Source organism: Peromyscus maniculatus, chromosome 20, assembly GCF_049852395.1.
Source record: "Peromyscus maniculatus bairdii isolate BWxNUB_F1_BW_parent chromosome 20, HU_Pman_BW_mat_3.1, whole genome shotgun sequence".
Taxonomy (NCBI): domain Eukaryota; kingdom Metazoa; phylum Chordata; class Mammalia; order Rodentia; family Cricetidae; genus Peromyscus; species Peromyscus maniculatus.
Genome location: NC_134871.1, coordinates 69,730,280 through 69,748,390, shown reverse-complemented (window position 1 = coordinate 69,748,390; position 18,111 = coordinate 69,730,280). Strand labels below are relative to the sequence as shown.

The following is an 18,111-nucleotide window of genomic DNA, read 5'->3' as shown; positions in this document are numbered from 1 at the left end:
GACCTCTCCCATACTAATCAAGGCTAAAAACTGGCAGTTTTCCTTTTCTCTAAGAATTATCACTTGTTTGATTCTAGTTTACTTTGTATTCTGGTTCTGAACACAGATCACTGGGCCTCCACCAATGATCAACAGATACCAAGTATGGGTAGCCCAAGTTTTACCAGCTTCTCCAGATAAGTACTTTTCTGACTATTTATCTTTAGAGTTCAGCTACTTTCTTAGTGACTGAACACTCTTTAGTATCACAACACGGAGAAGCAGAAAACAGACTGCTCTAAAGTGGCTGAGTTCATGTGGTGACCCTGTGAACCAGCTCATGTGGTGAACCAGCTCTTGACAGAAATGCGCATTCACAAGAGACCAGAGCCACTTGTTCGAGATGGCACTACTCATTCATTGATGGAGGAGGAGCCTGATGACTTAATTATCTTATATCAGATTCTACATCATAAACATCCCATAACCTCAACATTGCCACACCAAGGATATCATGAATCTACTGCATCAACTTTGAGAATAAACCATAGCATCAAAATATCCAGTTCTAAATTTTCCCAGAAGAGTACAATATATCTTGCTTTAAAATTAAAGAGTAATTCCAACAATTGAGAAGCAACTATGGTATAACAGAAAACACACACACACACATTCTGTTGTTCATATAATTAACAGTTTTGATATCACTAATATCAAAATAAGGCACTTTTTAATCAAAAGTCATTATGAGGGTTGGAGAGACAACTCAGGTTAAGAGCACTGACTTTTTCCAGAGGACCCACGTTTAATTCCCATTACCCATATGGCAGCTAACAACTGTCTGTACTCCAGTTCCAGAGGACTAATGCCCTCTATGGCCTTTGTCTGCACCAGGCACAGACATACATGCAGCTTAAATACCCATATACATGCAATAAAATATATATTTTAAAAAAGATATTGTGGTTTATACATGCCTTAGGTACCTTACTATGTTTTGGTCACAGTTTCCTTCTTCTGTCTTGTTAACTGTACTTCATTTTATCAGAAACATAATAGTGTACTAAGTATACATTCTTGATATTTAGGCAATGAGTCTCAAAAGAAGTCAGACAAAGCCAGGTATTGGTGGCGTATGCCTTTAATCTCAGCATTCAGAAGGCAGAGGCAGGTGGATCTTTCTGAGTTCCAAGCCAGCCAGGACTACACAGAGAAATTCTGTCTGGGGGGTTGGAGAGTGGGGAGTAGGAGTGGGGTGGAGGAGGCAGACCAAGTAAAATATTCTTATTTCTGCTAATTACATTAAATCGGGAAGACTCTTAACAGCAGTGACCCCATGTTAAAAAAAAAAAAAAAACCGAAAGCTTAAATGTCTGAGACTGGTGGTTAATATTGTACACCTTATGGCATACTACTACCTTTCTACATCTGGTCTGCCTTAGGTTTGGTCTAACTTTTCAGCTCAAATACCCATGGTTAACAGTATTTTAAAAAACATGAGATGAAGAATTTCATAATTGAAGTTTTATATCATACATTTCTGAGTGCTGTGATAAATTCCCACGCTATCACCTTGGCACATGTATCATCACTTTGTCCAGCATACCCATATGAAATACAACTCATTAAGTCATTTAATAAAAGCTCATATCAACTGTCACTAGACTAAGTATAGCAGCATTATATGGCCTGTGCCCAGACAACCCTTATTTGCAGGGTACAGTGGTACATGCCTGTAGATGGAGCTAGCCTAAAGCAAAGAGATTCTCCTATCTCTGCTGGTATTAAAGGCAGGAATCACCTTCTCTAGCTTTGTTTACTTTTTTATTTTATTTTATTTTACTTTATTTTATTTATTTATTTATTTATTTATTTATTTATTTATTTATTTATTTATTTTGGTTTTTCGAGACAGGGTTTCTCTATGTAGCTTTGCGCCTTTCCTGGAACTCACTAGGTAGCCCAGGCTGGCCTCAAACTCACAGAGATCCACCTGCCTCTGCCTTCCCAGTGCTGGGATTAAAGGCGTGTGCCACCACCGCCTGGCTGTTTACTTTTTTTAGATTTATTTTTAATTGTGTGTGTGTGTGTCACACAAGTGCCTGAGTGCAGGCACCTTCAGAGGCAGGAAGGTGTTAGATCCCCTAGAGCTGGACTAATGGGCATTTGTGAGCACCAGATGTGGGTGATGGGAAGCAAACTCAAGTTAGGTCTTCTGTAAGAACAGTGTGTACTCACAACTTGTAAGCCATCTTTCTAGCTCCAGGATCTTTTAAGACAGAGTTTCACTATTTAGGCCACCCTGGCCTGGAACATACAATCCCAAGTGGACTCAATGGTTCTTTATACATGTGACAACAAATGTTACGAGATACCTGATTACACCATGTAAAGACGTGTCACTGCGATTGGTTTAATAAAAAGCTCAATGGTTAACAGCTAAGCGGTATAGGTAGGACTTCCAGCCATAGGATGGACAGTACAGAGAAAAGGTAACCAAGCCATGTAAAAGAATGTGAACTAAAAGATATGGGATAATTTAAGTTATAAGAACTAGTTAGAAACAAGTCCAGGTTAAGGCCAAGCTTTAATACTTAATAAGAAGTTCCTATGTTGTTATTTGGGAACTGGGTGGCTAGACGGAAAAAGACTCGTTACAAACAATCCAGTTTATTCCCATTATTTACACAACTTCTCCACAGAATTGGCAATGTTAATCAAAAAAGCTTTACATGTATACATTCTTTGCTCCAGAAATTATACTTATTTGACTTACTAAACAACTAAAGAATGAGTATTAAAAAACATGTGAGAGATGGCTCAGCGGTTAAGAGCACCAACTGCTCTTCCAGAGGTCTTGAGTTCAATTCCCAGCACCCACATGGTGGCTCACAACCATCTGTAATGAGATCTGGTGCCCTCTTCTGTGTACAACAACAACCAAAAAAAAAAAAAAAAAAAACATGTGAGCAAAAGGATGTTCAACCATGTTTATTTTTATAATAGTAAAAGTCAGAAACATTTAATTTATAGTTACTTGTACAATAACTATAGATCATACATAGTAGAAAAACCCAGAGCCTTAAAACCAATGTATGAACTCTGAATACACTCTGAACAATGTCAATGTCAATTTGTTGTTTACCCCATGTTTATACAAGCTGCTAGTACCAGACAAAACCACGCATAAAGCACACAAGACCATCTATATAAATGTGGGAGGAATTATTAAGTGGATATAGAAAATGCTCACCAAAATCTTTATTAAAATAAAAAAGAAAGCAATGTTATGGGATGGTCTTTCTGTACTCTGTAAATACGTGTTGCTCTCATCAGTTAATAAAGAAGCTGCTATAGCCTACGGCACGGCAGAATAGAACTAGGTGGGGAATACAAGAAAAGATACAGGCAAAGGGAAGGCGGAGTGAGGGGAGATGCTAAACACTGCCGGGGGAGCAAGATGGAATGGAATACAGGTAACACCACGAAGCCATGTGGCAAAACATAGATTAATAGAAATGGTGTGAATTCAGTAAGAGCTAGTTAATGATATTCAGTGTGAATTCATGGTGTGAATTCAGTAAGAGCTAGTTAATGATAAGCCTGAGTTATAGGCCAAAGAGTTTATAGTTAATATTGTCTCTGAGTGATTATTTTATAAGCAGCTGCAGGACCATGGGTGGGTAAGATTCAGACTGGATAACTTCTGGCTACAAAGCAACTCTCTTCTTATGGAAATTGCTCAATTGTATGAGAACAATGTACATGTACAAGATAGACTGTAGAGACCAAAACAAACAAATACTGATACTGGTTACCCCTAGGCAAGAGCACTTTTCATTTCATTTTTGTCCTTTCCTACATTTTTCCAAACTTAATGCTACTTTTATGGTTTTTAAATTGATAAGCAAAATTTCACTTATTGTAAGTTATGTTTATTCATGGTATATAAATGTGACATTTCAAAAATGCATAGAGAATAGCAAAAACAAAGTTATAAATACTCATTCTTTTTTGTTTTTTTTTCTTTCTTTCTTATTTCTATTTTTCATTTTTTTTTTCCCTTCGGTTTTTAGAGACAGGGCTTTTCTGTGTAGCTTTGCGCCTTTCCTGGAACTCACTTTGTGACCAGACTAGCCTCGAACTCACAGAGATCTGCCTGCCTCGCAAGTGCAGGGATTAAAGGCATGTGCCACCACCGCCTGGCTATTTTTTGTTTTTTCAAGACAGGGTTTCTCTGTGTAGCTTTGGAGCCTATCCTGGACCTCACTCTGTAGACCAGGCTGGCCTCAAACTCACAGAGATCCACCTGGCTCTGCCTCTGAGTGCTGGGATTAAAGGCACATGCCACCACTGCCCGGCTCATTTTTTAAGATGCGTGGCAAGATTACTTTCCAACCAAAAAATGTAGATGGAAAGCCAGGTGTGGTGGCACACAGCTGTAATCCTAGCACTTGAAATGTGGAGACAGGAGGATTAAGAGTTGTAGATCAACCTTCATTCATTATACTGTAAGTTTCAGGCCAGCCTGGGTTGCATGCCTCAAAAACTAAACAATAAAAAACATGTGTAATGACATACACAAAACTTAAATTAAAAGACATCTCAACTCGAAAAACTATTCTTGTTACGTGACATAAGGGACTATGATTATCTTTTATTGTTTTAACCTACACAACAAATTTATAAAATTAGAATAACTAATGCTAATAAAGATCCAATAAATTGGACATTAAGGAAAAATAGTTTAACACTTTAGAAATCAATTTGGTCAGTAATGATAGTAACAACTTAAAACATTGCTGTAGGGTAATGCTTTTGTACACTGGTTTAATAAAACACTTGATTGGCCAGTAGCCAGGCAGGAGGTATAGGACAAGCAGACAAAAATTATTCTGGGAAGAGGAAGGCTGAGTCAAGGGACAATAGCCCGCCATCCAGGGAGCAGCATGTAATGGCACATAGGTAAAGCCATGGAACATATGGCAACATATAGATTAACAGAAATGGGCTGAGTTTAAGTGTAAGAGCTAGTCAGTAGGAAACCTGAGATAATGGCCGAGCCGTTTTAATTAATATAAGCCTCTGCGGGTTTACTTGGGTCTGAGCAGCTGCGGACCAGGTGGGACAAAGGAAAACTTCAACTACAAAACATCTGTACTTGGAGGCCAGGTATGAGGATACATGTGGCTTAAGGCCACTTGGTCCAACAAAGGCAATATGAGGCCAGACAAGGCAAGAGTCTGTTTCAGGAAGCAAAAACAGAAGCTGGGGACAGGGCTCAGTGAAGAAGAAATAAAAAGTTTCTATGCTGCCCTGTTATGTGAATTCTATCTAAGGGATGTATATATAAGGATGCTATGATTTTTGGTTCTCTCTAAGTACCCTAGGCATGTCAAGCAAGCACTCTATAACAGGCTACATCCCTATTCCAAGACGCTGTGTTCTGGATCATTACCTGAGATAAACATCAAAACAAAAAAACAAACAAAACAAAAACTGGAAAAGGCGGGCAGTGGTGGCGCACGCCTTTAATCCCAGTACTCGGGAGACAGAGCCAGGTGGATCTCTGTGAGTTCGAGGACAGCCTGGGCTACTGAGCAAGATCCAGGAAAGGTACAAAGCTACACAGAGAAACCCTGTCTTGGGGGGAAAAAACTGGAAAAGGCAGAAAACATGACCCTCAGTTTGATCCCCAGAATCATAAAGAGGAAAATAATCAACAAAAAGTTTGGTGTCTTCTATAGCATGTCTTTAAAAATGATTTAAAAAAAAAAAAAACTACAAATCTACAAATCAATTTATATTAAAATCATACCTTAAAAAATATTTCTTTTTATTTCATGTGCACTGATGTTTTTGCCTGCATATATGCCCATATGAATATCAGATCCCCTGGAACTGAAGTTACAGACAGTTGTGAGCTGCCATGTGAGTGCTAGGAATTGAACCAAGGTCCTCTGAAAGAGCAGCCAGTGCTCTTAATGACTGAGTCATCTTCCCCAGTCCCCAAATCACACTTTTTTAAAAAACAAAACAAAACATTATTGCTGCCATTGTTTGAGACAAGATCTCATGAAGCAGAGGGTGGCCTCAAACTCACTATGTAGCTGAGGATGACCCTGAACTCCTCATCCTCCTATATAGGCATATGCAGTCACACCAGTATATTGTCACCTTCCTTCTTTGAGACAGGATATGTAGTAGAAGTCAACTCCCAATTCATAATCCTCCTGCCTTGGCATCCCAAGCAAAAGCATACTTTTATTTCTTAATTCAACTTGACTAGGGTTTAATAAAGACTTCCATCTTATACAGCTCAATAATTATATAAATATGTACATTATAAATATAAATAAATATATAATCATCCAACAGCTCAGAACTGAGCATCGTGTTACACTCCTGTACTCCTTGTATAAATACTCCCAGAACTCAGTAGACTGAGATAGAAAGATTAGGAATTTGAGGCCAGCCTGGGCTACATAGGGAGACCCTATCTCCAAAAAAAAAAAAAGGGAGTGGGTGTGGGGGGGGAACCTGAAGCATGATGACTGCCACAAGAGTAACCTTGAGTTCCAAGTCAGTTTGGGCTACAAGAAAAAGATCCTGTCTCAAAAAACAAAACTAAGCCACTGAGGCTACACAGTTGCATAATGAATGTATTAACAAAAAAACCTGTCAGAGTAGATACTGAAACTGTTGCCAATTATTGCCAACATACAGTAGATGATGTCAGCATAATTATCATACAAAAATAACCGAACTATCCCTAAAATTGAGAAACACATAGAGAAAGGATCAGGAGTTCAGTCATCTTTAGGACTCCAAGGGCCAGTCCGAGCTATAAAAGACACTGTCAAAAAACAAAAAGCCAGGGGCTACAGGTATGTCCCGACATTTAAGGGAACTTGTTGCTTTTGCAAAGAACTCTGGTTCTGTTCCCCGCACCCACAAGGTAGCTCAAAACCATCTGTAACTCCAATTCCAGGAGACTGGATAACATCTTCTGACCCCCAAAGGAATCAGGCATGAACACTGCCCCACACATACATGCAGTCAAAACACTCGTACACATAAAATAAATCTAAAAAATAAAGTAAGAAAACCTGACTGAGTAACTGCAAGAACAGAAAAAAAGAAAAAAACAGAAAACACAAGTCATTTCATCAAGTATGACTATGGAGTCCTACCAAGATTGTTTTTCTTTTGTTTTGTTTTTGAGACAGGGTTTCTCTGTGTAGCCCTGGCTGTCCTGGAACTCCCTCTGTAGACCAGACTGGCCTCAAATTCAGACCTGCCTGCTTCTGCCTCCTAGGTGCTGATATTAAAGGAGTGCACCACTATGCCCAGATTTTAAGTATTTTATGAAAAATAAAAAATAAAAAGTAAAGTGGAACTAGCATTCCTGAAGCAGAGGCAGGCATATCTGAGTTTAAGGCCAGCCTGGTATACATAGTAAGTTCCATACCAGCTAGGGCTACAGAATTAAAAAAAAAAAAACTCTGCCTCAAAAAAGGGTGGAACTTCATTCATTCAAAGAATAATTCCTAATATTGAAGAAACACCTTTATAACAACTTCAGTTAAATATTATCATCATCAACATTTTAATGATTAAGAGCAGAAAACTACTCTACTATACAGTCAATTAATCTGCCCAATGCCCGGGGTTATATAGCTAGAAAGAAAAAGTCGGTATTTGGACCTTTGGTAATCAGTCTGGAAAGTCTGCAATCTTAAACCAATAAATGGATGTTGCCTAAGCTATATACTGCTACATAGGAATATGATAAATCTAAGCAAATGACCTCTGACCCCAGTTGTACCTGAAGTGGCTATGATCAGCAAGAAATGGATACAGAAAATAGCTACCAGATAAGAACCAGGGTCTCCAAGGCAGAAGTCAATTCAGATCTTTTCCATCCCAGGGAAAGGCACAAATGAATTTTAGTTAAAGAAAAGAATAATCACAGTAATTTTCCTAATAGTATTAAACTTCCATACAAAATGCTTATTATAATTTAAAATTCTGGAATGATTCTGTCTGTGAACTCCACCACAGTGGCAGTGACCTTGTCTATGAATTGCTGTCCTCTAACACCTTGGAGAGTATATGAACAGTCAGGATACAGGAAATCCTCAAGGATCATGGATGAGTATACATTTATGTATATGAGGGTTTTGTCTGCACCACATATGTTCAGTGCCCTCAGAGTGTTGTGATCTCCTGGAACTTGAGTTACAGATGAGTTACCATGTGGGTGTAAGAATTGAACCCAGGTCCTCTGAAAGAGCAGCTAGAATTTTACCTGTTGAGCAGTCTCTCAAGTCAGCAAAGGTACTTTTTTATTCCTGGTATATAATGTTAAGTTAGCAAACTTCGTTACTTTCAAATGAGAATGAACCTGAGAACATCTTTCATACAAATACTAAGGCAGCCGGAGCTCACAAAGTCCTTATAATTTTAAATGTTTTACCTTGTCATTCCTCTTAACTTTACCATAGTTCTTATAAATTATTAGTATAATCCTCAACTTACAAAAAAAAAAGAAAGAAACTGAGAAGCAAGGGTTAAATAAGTTGCCCAAAGGCACAAAACTAGAAAGTAACCAAGTCGAAGCACAGTTTCTGTCTGGCCAAAGGTCCAGTTTTCACTTGTTTTGAAAAAGTCTCATTATGTTGCCCAGGCTGTTCTCAATTGCCTAGGCTCAGGCAATCTTCCTATTCAGGTAGCTAGTGTGTATCAATCACCTACCTTTTCTTTTGCACAGTAATGGAGATTGAATGCAGGGTCTCAAAGCTAGGCCTCACATCAGACTTGCCTCTCTCTGTCTCCTGGGTGCTAGAATTAAAGGCAAGGCCCCCAAGCCTGCTATCTTTGAAATTTGTATTCTTTTTTGTTTGTTTGTTTTTTGAGACAGGGTTTCTCTGTGTAGCTTTGCCCTTTTTCCTGGAACTCACTCTGTAGCCTACGCTGGCCTCCAACTGACAGAGATCAGCCTGCCTCTGCCTCCCAGTGCTGGGATTAAAGGCGTGCACCACCACCACCCAACTTAATTTGTATTCTTTTGATGCTTACATATAAATGTATTTTTAAAATGCAATAATCTTCATTTTTGCTTTAGAAGTTTTAGAACAAAAGGATATTCTTTACTAAGGAAAAAACATTTTTTTTGGCAGTTACAGCCCTTGATCAGTTAGTTGGTAGTGCCAATCTGTGATCTTTTGTTCCCAGGACACTATGAGGCTAGCCTGTGCTACAGAATGAGCAACTCACACACCCCAAACATTTCTTGGAAAAGTCAGAGTAGTAATGCAAGCCACTAATCTCAGCAACAGGAATAAAGTAGGATCAGGCGATCAAGGCTATTCTCTGCTATATAGCAAGTTAGAGACCCTGTCTCAAATAAATACATAAAAATAGGTATTTTAGGAGGGCTGGAGAGATGGCTCAGATGTTAAGAGCACTGACTGCTCTTCCAGAGGTCCTGAGTTCAATTCCCAGCACCCACATGGTGGCTCACAACCATCTGTAATGAGATCTGGTGCCCTCTTCTGGTCATACATGCTGTATACAAAATAAATAAATAAATCTTAAATAAGTAAATAAATAAATAAATAAAAATAAATAAATAAATAAAAAAAAATAGGTATTTTAAACCCTACAGATTTCAGTGTTTTTGGTATCAACAATTTATTTTTGTATTTATATCAACAACTCACACCACGATACAACTATATATGTTGCATATGTTAACCTGTTACCAGAAACTATTATAGACAATACAGAAATATCATAAACATGTCAGAAGATAGGAACAAATTACAGATAGGAACTTGAGGATCAGAAGTTTTATTGAGGTTGAGTTTATTACCTGCTGCCAACATTTAAAGCAAAGATTCCCAAATCTTTATAAAAAGTAACAAGAGAGAGCTAGGGGGAATCTCTGTGAGTTTGAGGCCAGCCTGGTCTACAGAGCAAGATCCAGGACAGGCACCAAAACTACACAAAGAAACCCTGTCTGGGGGGAAAAAAAGTAACTGCACAACACAAATTACCTGGATTTCTGAGTTTCTCAACATCCTCAACCTCATACACCTCTGTAACATAGACTTAGACTCCATTTGCAACTACAACAAAATCTTGTTTTAAGCTCCAAGGCAGAAAATCAAAATTACAGACTTGAAATGTTTATATTGAGTATCAAAGATTACTTTCATTAACTGGGAAGAAATATTGAGCAGACAGCCCAAACAAATTTAAAATGACTAGGATCAGTATTTTCAGTAACTTTCTTTCTTTTCTTTTTTTTTTTTTTTTTTTTTTTTTGGTTTTTCGAGACAGGGTTTCTCTGTGTAGTTTTGGTGCCTGTCCTGGAGCTTCTGTTGTAGGCCAGGCTGGCCTCGAACTCAGAGATCCGCCTGACTCTGCCTCCGGAGTGTTGGGATTAAAGGCGTGCAGTCCCACAACTTGCTTTTACAAACTATAATCGAAGAACCAAAGGATGCTTTTGTATCTTTCTTTAAAGATTTCTAGCTGGGCGGTGGTGGCGCACACCTTTAATCCCAGCACTTGGGAGGCAGAGGCAGGCAGATCTCTGTGCGTTCGAGGCTGGCCTGATCTACGAATCGAGATCTAGGAAAGGCACAAAGCTACACAGAGAAACCCTGTCTCAAAAAACAAAAAAAAACACAATAAAATAAAAAAATAAAAATTCCAATTAACCTATTTGATTCATACGGGTGCTTTACCCGCACAGGTACCTGTGCACCACATGGTACGTGTAGTACACACAGGACAGAAAGGGCCCTGGATCCTTGGGGACTAGAGTAACAGATGGTTGTAGTGTAGGTGCTGGGAATCAAACCTAGAACCTTTGAAAATGCAAGCAGTACACTTAACCACCAAGACATCCATTCCAATTTGCAGGCCACTCTGTAGCAATATTTAAATCGATTTTTTAAATTCGTATTTGTTTCTAATAAATGCTAAGAAACCAACATTCAAAAACCATAGCTATTCATTTACTCAACTTTTTTGGTAAACTCTTCACAATTTAAAAGGCTGGGGATGCTCAGTGTTTGAACACCTGTTCAACATGTATAGGCTCAGGTTTAATGACCATACTAGAAAAAAATTAAGACTAAATATATTAACAACTTGTTCATGCACTTTCTTCTGCCAAATCATTCTTTTTTTAAAAAAAAAAAATTAATTTGGGGGCTGGAAAGACAGCTGGGTCAGAGGAGTGCTTTTCCATGCAAGCATGAAGACTTGAGACCTCTCTCTAGTGCCTACATTAAAAAAACCACTTGGGAGGCCGGGTTCAAGGCCACCCTGGTCTACAGGACAGCCAGGACTACATAGAGACCCTGCCTCCAAAAGTAAATAAACAAAATGGGACAGCATGATAGTCCGCATGATAGTCACCAACACTCTGGAAGCAGCTGGTCTACCCAAGTTCCAGCCCATCAAAGCTACATCATAGTGAATGAGACTATGTCTCAAAAGAAAAAAAAGGGGGGGGGGCTGGTGAGATGACTTAGCAGGTAAAGCTGTTTGCCATTGAACCAGATGATCTTTGATGGAACCCCAGGACACATACAATGGAATAGGAATGACTCCTGCAAGCTATCCTCTGACTCTACAGGTGTGTCATGACACAAAAAAGGAAAGGTGAATACATGCATATATACTAACACACAAATAAATGTTGTGGCAGAAGAGCCAGTTCTAGGAAGACTGCCAACCAACATAATCAAACTGGTGACGTACAGGTTCAATAAGAAGCCTGTCTCAAAAAATAAGTGAAAAGCAATTGAGGAAGACATCCAACATCCATCTTGGCTTCTACAGCATGTACGTGTGCACACATACAATATAATACAAATAAAGACATGGGGAGTGAGGTAAGAAACATAAAACCTACAAATATGTACACATATTGATTTTCAATGATAGCTAACAACTCTAAGTAAAACTAAAGAAAAAATGAATACTGTATTTGGAACAAAAGGCATAATGTCACCTTTAGTTAGCATTAAAGAAAGTCATTCCACACCTTATTTTACTTTATTTTTGAAACAGGGTCTCTCTCTGTAGGCCTGGCTGTCCTGGTACTCACTATGTAGAACATGCTAACCTCAAAGTCACAGAGATCCACCTGCTGTGATTAAAAGCATTCTCCATCATAGCATATAATGCTAGTAATCTAAAATTTAAAATGCTACCATCTAAAAAAGCATTAAACTTTAGTTAGAAAAAGTTTGTAATGTTTCAAATTTAGTAAAAATCTGAGGCAAAGGGGAAATGAGAAATTATTGTTTAATGGGTTCAGAGTATCCTTTTAAAAAAAGATTTTTATTTATGTGTATGTCTCTGTGCTGTCCGAGACCAACAGAGGGCATTGGATCCCCTGGAGTTGGAGTTGTGAGCTGCCAGATATGGGTCCTGGGAACTGAACCTGGGTCCCCTGGAAGGCAGCAAGCACTCTTAATGAGCCAACTCACCATGTTTCAATTCCACAAAATCTGATGAAAAAATTCTGGAGGTAGATGTGGTAATGCTACATTATAATGTGAATGTCTTAAAAAATACCAATGAAGGACCAGCAACATGACTTAATGGGTAAAAGCACTTGCTGTAAGCCTGACAAACTGAGTTTGAACCCGGGGGCCCAGGTAGTGGAAGGAGAGAACTTCCTCCAGAAAAGCTGTCCAGCTGGTACTGTGGTGGCGCACACCTTTAATCCCAGCACCTGGGAGGCAGAGACAGGCGGATCTCTGTGAGTTGGAGGCCAGCCTGTCTACAAAGAGACAGCCAAGGCTGTTATACAAAGAAACCCTGTCTCCAAACAAACAAAAACAAATTGTGCTGACATTTGTGGTACTCATGCAACACCCTAAACACATACACATAGCACCAAAAGCCTATACTTTAAGTTTAAAACACCTTTAAATTGAATACAGATGTTCATGCCCGTAATCCTAGTAATTGGTAGTCTAAACCTCCACTATGACTTAGAATTTTCAATTCTTTTCTATCTGCAGTCCAGTTACAACTTCTGGGCGCTGGTCCCTTGTTGAGAATTTCTGTATCATGAGGTTATAAGAATCAATACTAGGGGGTGGGTATAAGTAGTAGAACACTTACCCACATATAGTGTTCAAGACTCTGGGTTTTGCTCACTCTCTCCTCTAAGAATCAAATACATTAAATTGTTTTCAAATGCCAAATGACCAATGTCTTGTTTCTGACTGTTGTGTTTTTTGTTTTTGTTTTTGTTTTTTTTATTCGTTTTTTGAGACAGGGTTTCTCTGCGTAGTTTTGGTGCCTGGCCTGGCTCTCACTCTGTAGACCAGGCTGGCCTCAATCTCACAGAGATCAGCCTGACTCTGCCAACCAAATGCTGGTATTAAGGGCCCGGCTCTGACTGGTTTTAATACCACAAATTAAGTCCTGAATATTTCAAGACATTAATTTTCAATAAACTGAATCAAAGAAATGACTAATGGGGATATTAACTATACATAGGTGTTTAGTGAAAAACACAGTTAATAATCCTGCCTCAATATTCATTAGCTGAGCTGAGGTACGTAGAGGTGTACACCTTTAATCCCAGCACTTTGGAGGCAAAGGCATGTACCACATCTAAACTGGGAAATTATGGCTGGTTTAACATTAGGGTGACTTGGATGAATCTTTCTATTACTTACTTAGTCTTTACTAAATTCTTTAACCTCTTAACTTGTTCCCTCAACTGTAAAAACAATGCAATATTGTTTTAGAGAAAGGAGAGGGCCTAGCACTCTAAAACACTAAACATACCAACTAGTAAAGTTCACATTTAATAAAGTGAAATCAACTTGTAACTCAATTTATTCTGGAAATTATACACCTCACAATCTTTTTGTCTAATTTGCTGCCTCTCCCTTTCTCTCCTTTTAAAACATGCAACATAGCTGGGCTAAGCAGTGGTGGTGCACACCTTTAATCCCAGCACTTGGGAGGCAGAGGGAGGTGCATCTCTGTGAGTTCCATGACAGTCAGGGCTACACAGAGAAACCCTGTCTTGAAAAACCAAACACAAATCAAAACAAAAAAACTCTGCAATATCTGCATAGCACAGTAATTCCCAAAACAAACTAGGCCTGCTTACAATAAAAAACGATTCTTATTCTGTTAAAGGAAAACCGGTGGATTTAAATTTAAAAGAAAAAAGATGGAAAAAAAAAAAAAAAAAAAAAACGAGGTCTGGGGGGTGGGGTGGCACACGCCTTTAATCCCAGCACTCCGGAGGCAGAGTCAGGCCGATCTCTGTGAGCTGGAGGTCAGCCTGGTCTACAGAGCGAGATGCAGGACAGACACCAAAACTACACAGAGAAACGCTGTCTCGGAAAAACAAAAAGAAAATCGCAGTAACTGAGTTCAAAACTTTTAGTGGTCTGCTTCAAATATCCAAATTAATATATATTACTAACCTTGGACATACAGTAATTAAGTGTCTTTAACGTCTAATTTAAGGATCCCAAACTTATTAGCTACATAAACTACAAGGAAATGTAAAAGGTAGAATAGCAGAGGGAAAATAGGAGTGTTTAGGGAATATGAGGAGGAATTTGCTTGATATACAATACACATGTCTGTAAAAATCTCCTTATGTAGCATAATACCATGTACAACGAATATACACAATGAAAATAAAAATAAATAAAATCGCTTATTGCTAGGCGGTGGTGGCAGGCGCCTTTAATCCCAGCACTTGGGAGGCAGAGCCAGGTGATCTCTGTGAGTTCGAGGCCGGGCCTGGGCTACAGGGATCCAGGAAAGGCGCAAAGCTACAGAGAAACCCTGTCTCGAAAAACCAAAAAAAACAAAAAAAACAAAAAAAATCGCTTATTTATTTTATGCCAGACTATCAGGGAATAAGATTCACCCACCGCCTTAGAACCCACCCACCCCCCCCCCCCCCCCGGCGTTAAGTTGGCCCCAGCTTCCAAGTCCATTATACAACCTGTGATTCCTTCCCTCATGAAAAGATCCTTTTTATGGGCATAGTTAACAAATGCCAAGTTGCAAAGTTGCACTTTGCTGGATTGACGTTTTCACAATGTAAGAACAATATGATCTGGAATCTACTCAAAGCATTTGCCAGGCAGTCAGCTGACTGCTCGCTGAGCACAACGGGGCAGAAATGAGGGAAATTATACTTCATTATTTCAGGCAGGTAACCACCACCTCGAAATCTCCGAGAGGCGGGCGGCGGACACGGCCGGATACCGCACAGCACCCCCACGGACCCCACACCCCGCGACGAGGACCCGGCTGCCCGGCGGGGTCTCTCTCCTGCCCGAAATCCTCCCTCCCTTGCAAAACAGCCTCTTCCCAGGTTCGCGGGGCGAAGCCGCAGCACGCAGCCGCAGCCGCGGCCGCGGCCCCGAGTAACTTTTACAAAAGGTCAGAGCGGTGCCTTTCAGGGCTTCCGACCCCCGGAGGAGGAGGCCTTTCGCCGTTCACACTCGCGCGCCCGAGGCGCCCCACAGAACGTTCCAGAGCTAGCGACCGAGACCCAACACCCTTTGGGCCGGGCTCGGGGGTGGGGGGCCGGGGTGGGGGTGGGGGGCCCTCCCTCCCTTCCCTTCCCGCACGCCCCTCCCCACGCGGACCCAGCCGAGCCCACGACGCCGCCTCCCTCCCTCCCTCCCCGCGGCTCGCCGGCGGCTCCCGGGGTCCCCCCACATGTTGCTCGCCCCGGCCCCGGGTGGGCCCCGCGCGGCCTCCCTTCGCCCCGGGAACGCGCCCACCTGATCCCCCCGTTTCTCCGCAGACTCCGCCCCCCCCGCCCCCGCCCGCCGCCCGTCCGCCTCCTCCAGGAGCTCCATATGGGACGCTCGGCTCTCCCTCAGCTCCTCACGCCACCTCAGCCGTGCCCGCGACGCGCCACCTTCCCTTCCCCGCCGGCGCCGAAGCCGCCGCCGCCGCAGCCGCCGGGCCCGACCCCCAGCGCGGCCTCGAGTGCGCCGCCGGGCGCACGGCGGGGCTGCAGGGCCTGCACGGCCCGGGTGCTGTGTCAGCCTCGCGGCGGCGGCGGCGGCGGGCTCCGCGGCGTGTACGGCCTGGAAAGTCACATGGCGCCGGGGCCGGCCCGCGCCCCCCCCTACCCCGGGCGCCCTTCTCCAGAGCCGCCCCGGGCGCCCGGAGCCGCTCACCTCCACGAAGAGCAACATGTCGGCTTCCGCTCGGCCCGATCGCTCACGCTGCCGCGACTCCGACTGGCTCCCAGGCCCGGGCCCCGATCGGTAGGATAAGGACACTCGCCTTGCCCCTCCACCCGGCAGTGGACCCGGCTCCTCCCCCGCCGTCAGCCGCTGCGCCCCGACCCGCCCAGGCCCGCCTCCCTGCGAGCAGCAACTGTGTCCGGTTCTGGAGACAAACTGCTTCCGGGAGCGGAAGCCCACGCCCCGCCCCCTTCCAGCCCTCGCCCCGCCCCCCAGTCCCTCGCCCCGCCCCGCGTGCTTCCCGCTGGCTCCACCTCCTCGGGCAGCGCCGCCGCCGCCGCCGCAAGGGTCGCGGTCGCCTTCCCGGCGCGTGGTCCGCCGCCCTGCAGCCCGCCGCACCGTTCTAGGTGTGTCAGACCCTCACGGACCCATTCTGCCTTCTGTCAGGCAAGGTGACTGCCGCACTCCCCATGATTGCGCCCGCTGTCGCCGTTGAGAGTCTGGGTGGGGTGGAAAGGCGGTCGGGCGCGACGTCGGCTCAACGCCCGCCCCTGCTGAAAACGCGCTGGCTCCCAGGAAAAAAAAACCCGCAAAGGCTGTGGTAGTAGCAAGGATACTATGCAGCTACTCTAAATTGGATGCGGACTGCGTGCCTGGCACCGTACTAAGCGAACTGCATGAGTTCCTCCTAAGAGCCTATGAATAAATCGTTCCTCTCCCCATTCTTGCTGAAGGAGCCCTACAGCAGATCAGATTCCTTTAGACACAACTTCAATATTACTTAGCCCCAGGTCCCTTGCAATCAGGGATTCATTAACGTAATGATGCTCCACTTCTATCCTCAATGTGCTAACTAATAATTAGTCTAGGTTTCCTTTTTATGGGTGTTTTCCTATTCAAATAAAATTCTGTAAAGCTTTTTAAATCTGTGTTGTTTTGTTATTTTGCTAGAGTTATTTTTTTTTCCTTACCAGTCTCCTTTAGTTTCAAACACTTTTTTTGTTTTTTTGGGTTTTTTTTGTTGTTGTTGTTGTGTTGTTTTTTCGAGATAGGGTTTCTCCGTGTAGTTTTGGTGCCTGTCCTGGATCTCGCTCTGTAGACCAGGCTGACAGACATTTGCCTGGGTCTGCCTCCTAAGTGCTGGGATTAAAGGCGTGAGCACCACAACCACCTCAAACTTTTTTTTTTTTTTTTTTTTTTTTTGAGACAAGAGCTCTCTGTGTAGATATGTTGACCAAACTAGCTTCGAACTCCAGATCGGCCCACCTTTGCCTCCCCAGTGCTGAGATTAAAGGCATGTGCCACCATACCTGGCTACATTCATCTTTTGAAATAATTATGTCTGCCAGATGTAGTGTCATACACAGTGAAACATCTGGAGTGGGGAAAAGCTTTTACTTGCCTTAATATTTTCCATTTTTTTTCCCCATTCAGTGATTTTTTTTTTTTTTTGGTTTTTCAAGACAGGGTTTCTCTGTGTAGCTTTGCACCTTTCCTGGAACTCACTTGGTAGCCCAGGTTGGCCTCGAACTCACAGGGATCCGCCTGCCTCTGCCTCCCGAGTGCTGGGATTAAAGGCGTGCGCCACCACCGCCCGGCTCCCATTCAGTGATTTTTAAAAAAAAAAAAACACCTTAAAGCCAGATGGTGATGGTATTCGCCTTTAATGCCAGCACTCAGGAGGCAGAGGCAGGTGGATCTCTGTGAGTCAGCCTGGTCTACAGAGTGAGTTCTAGGATAGGCTCCAAAGCTACACAGAGAAACCCTGTCTCAAAAAAATAAATAAGATTCATTTTTATTATCTTTAATTATATATTGTGTATGTGTCTGAGTTCAGCTATGTACACATGAAAGAAGAGCCCTCGAAGGCCTGAAGCCACAGATTCCCTGGGCCTGGGCTCCAAGGTGGCTG

General features: G+C 42.3%; 1 protein-coding gene across 5 annotated transcripts in view; it reads right to left on the bottom strand.

Annotated features, from left to right (window-relative positions):
• Positions 1-18,111, bottom strand: part of Larp4 (La ribonucleoprotein 4) — a 65,563-nt gene that overhangs the window by 44,626 nt on the left and 2,826 nt on the right. The window contains exon 1 of one of the 5 annotated variants that reach the window (XM_076556824.1): positions 16,191-16,349. The exons of 2 other annotated variants lie outside the window; for them this stretch is intronic. In XM_076556824.1, the coding sequence (XP_076412939.1) occupies positions 16,191-16,208 (18 nt within the window). In that variant the 5' untranslated portion in view covers positions 16,209-16,349. Of the gene's footprint in view, positions 1-16,190; positions 16,350-18,111 lie in introns of those variants that run through there. 2 more of the 5 variants (XM_076556823.1, XM_076556820.1) reach the window with 2 other exon arrangements.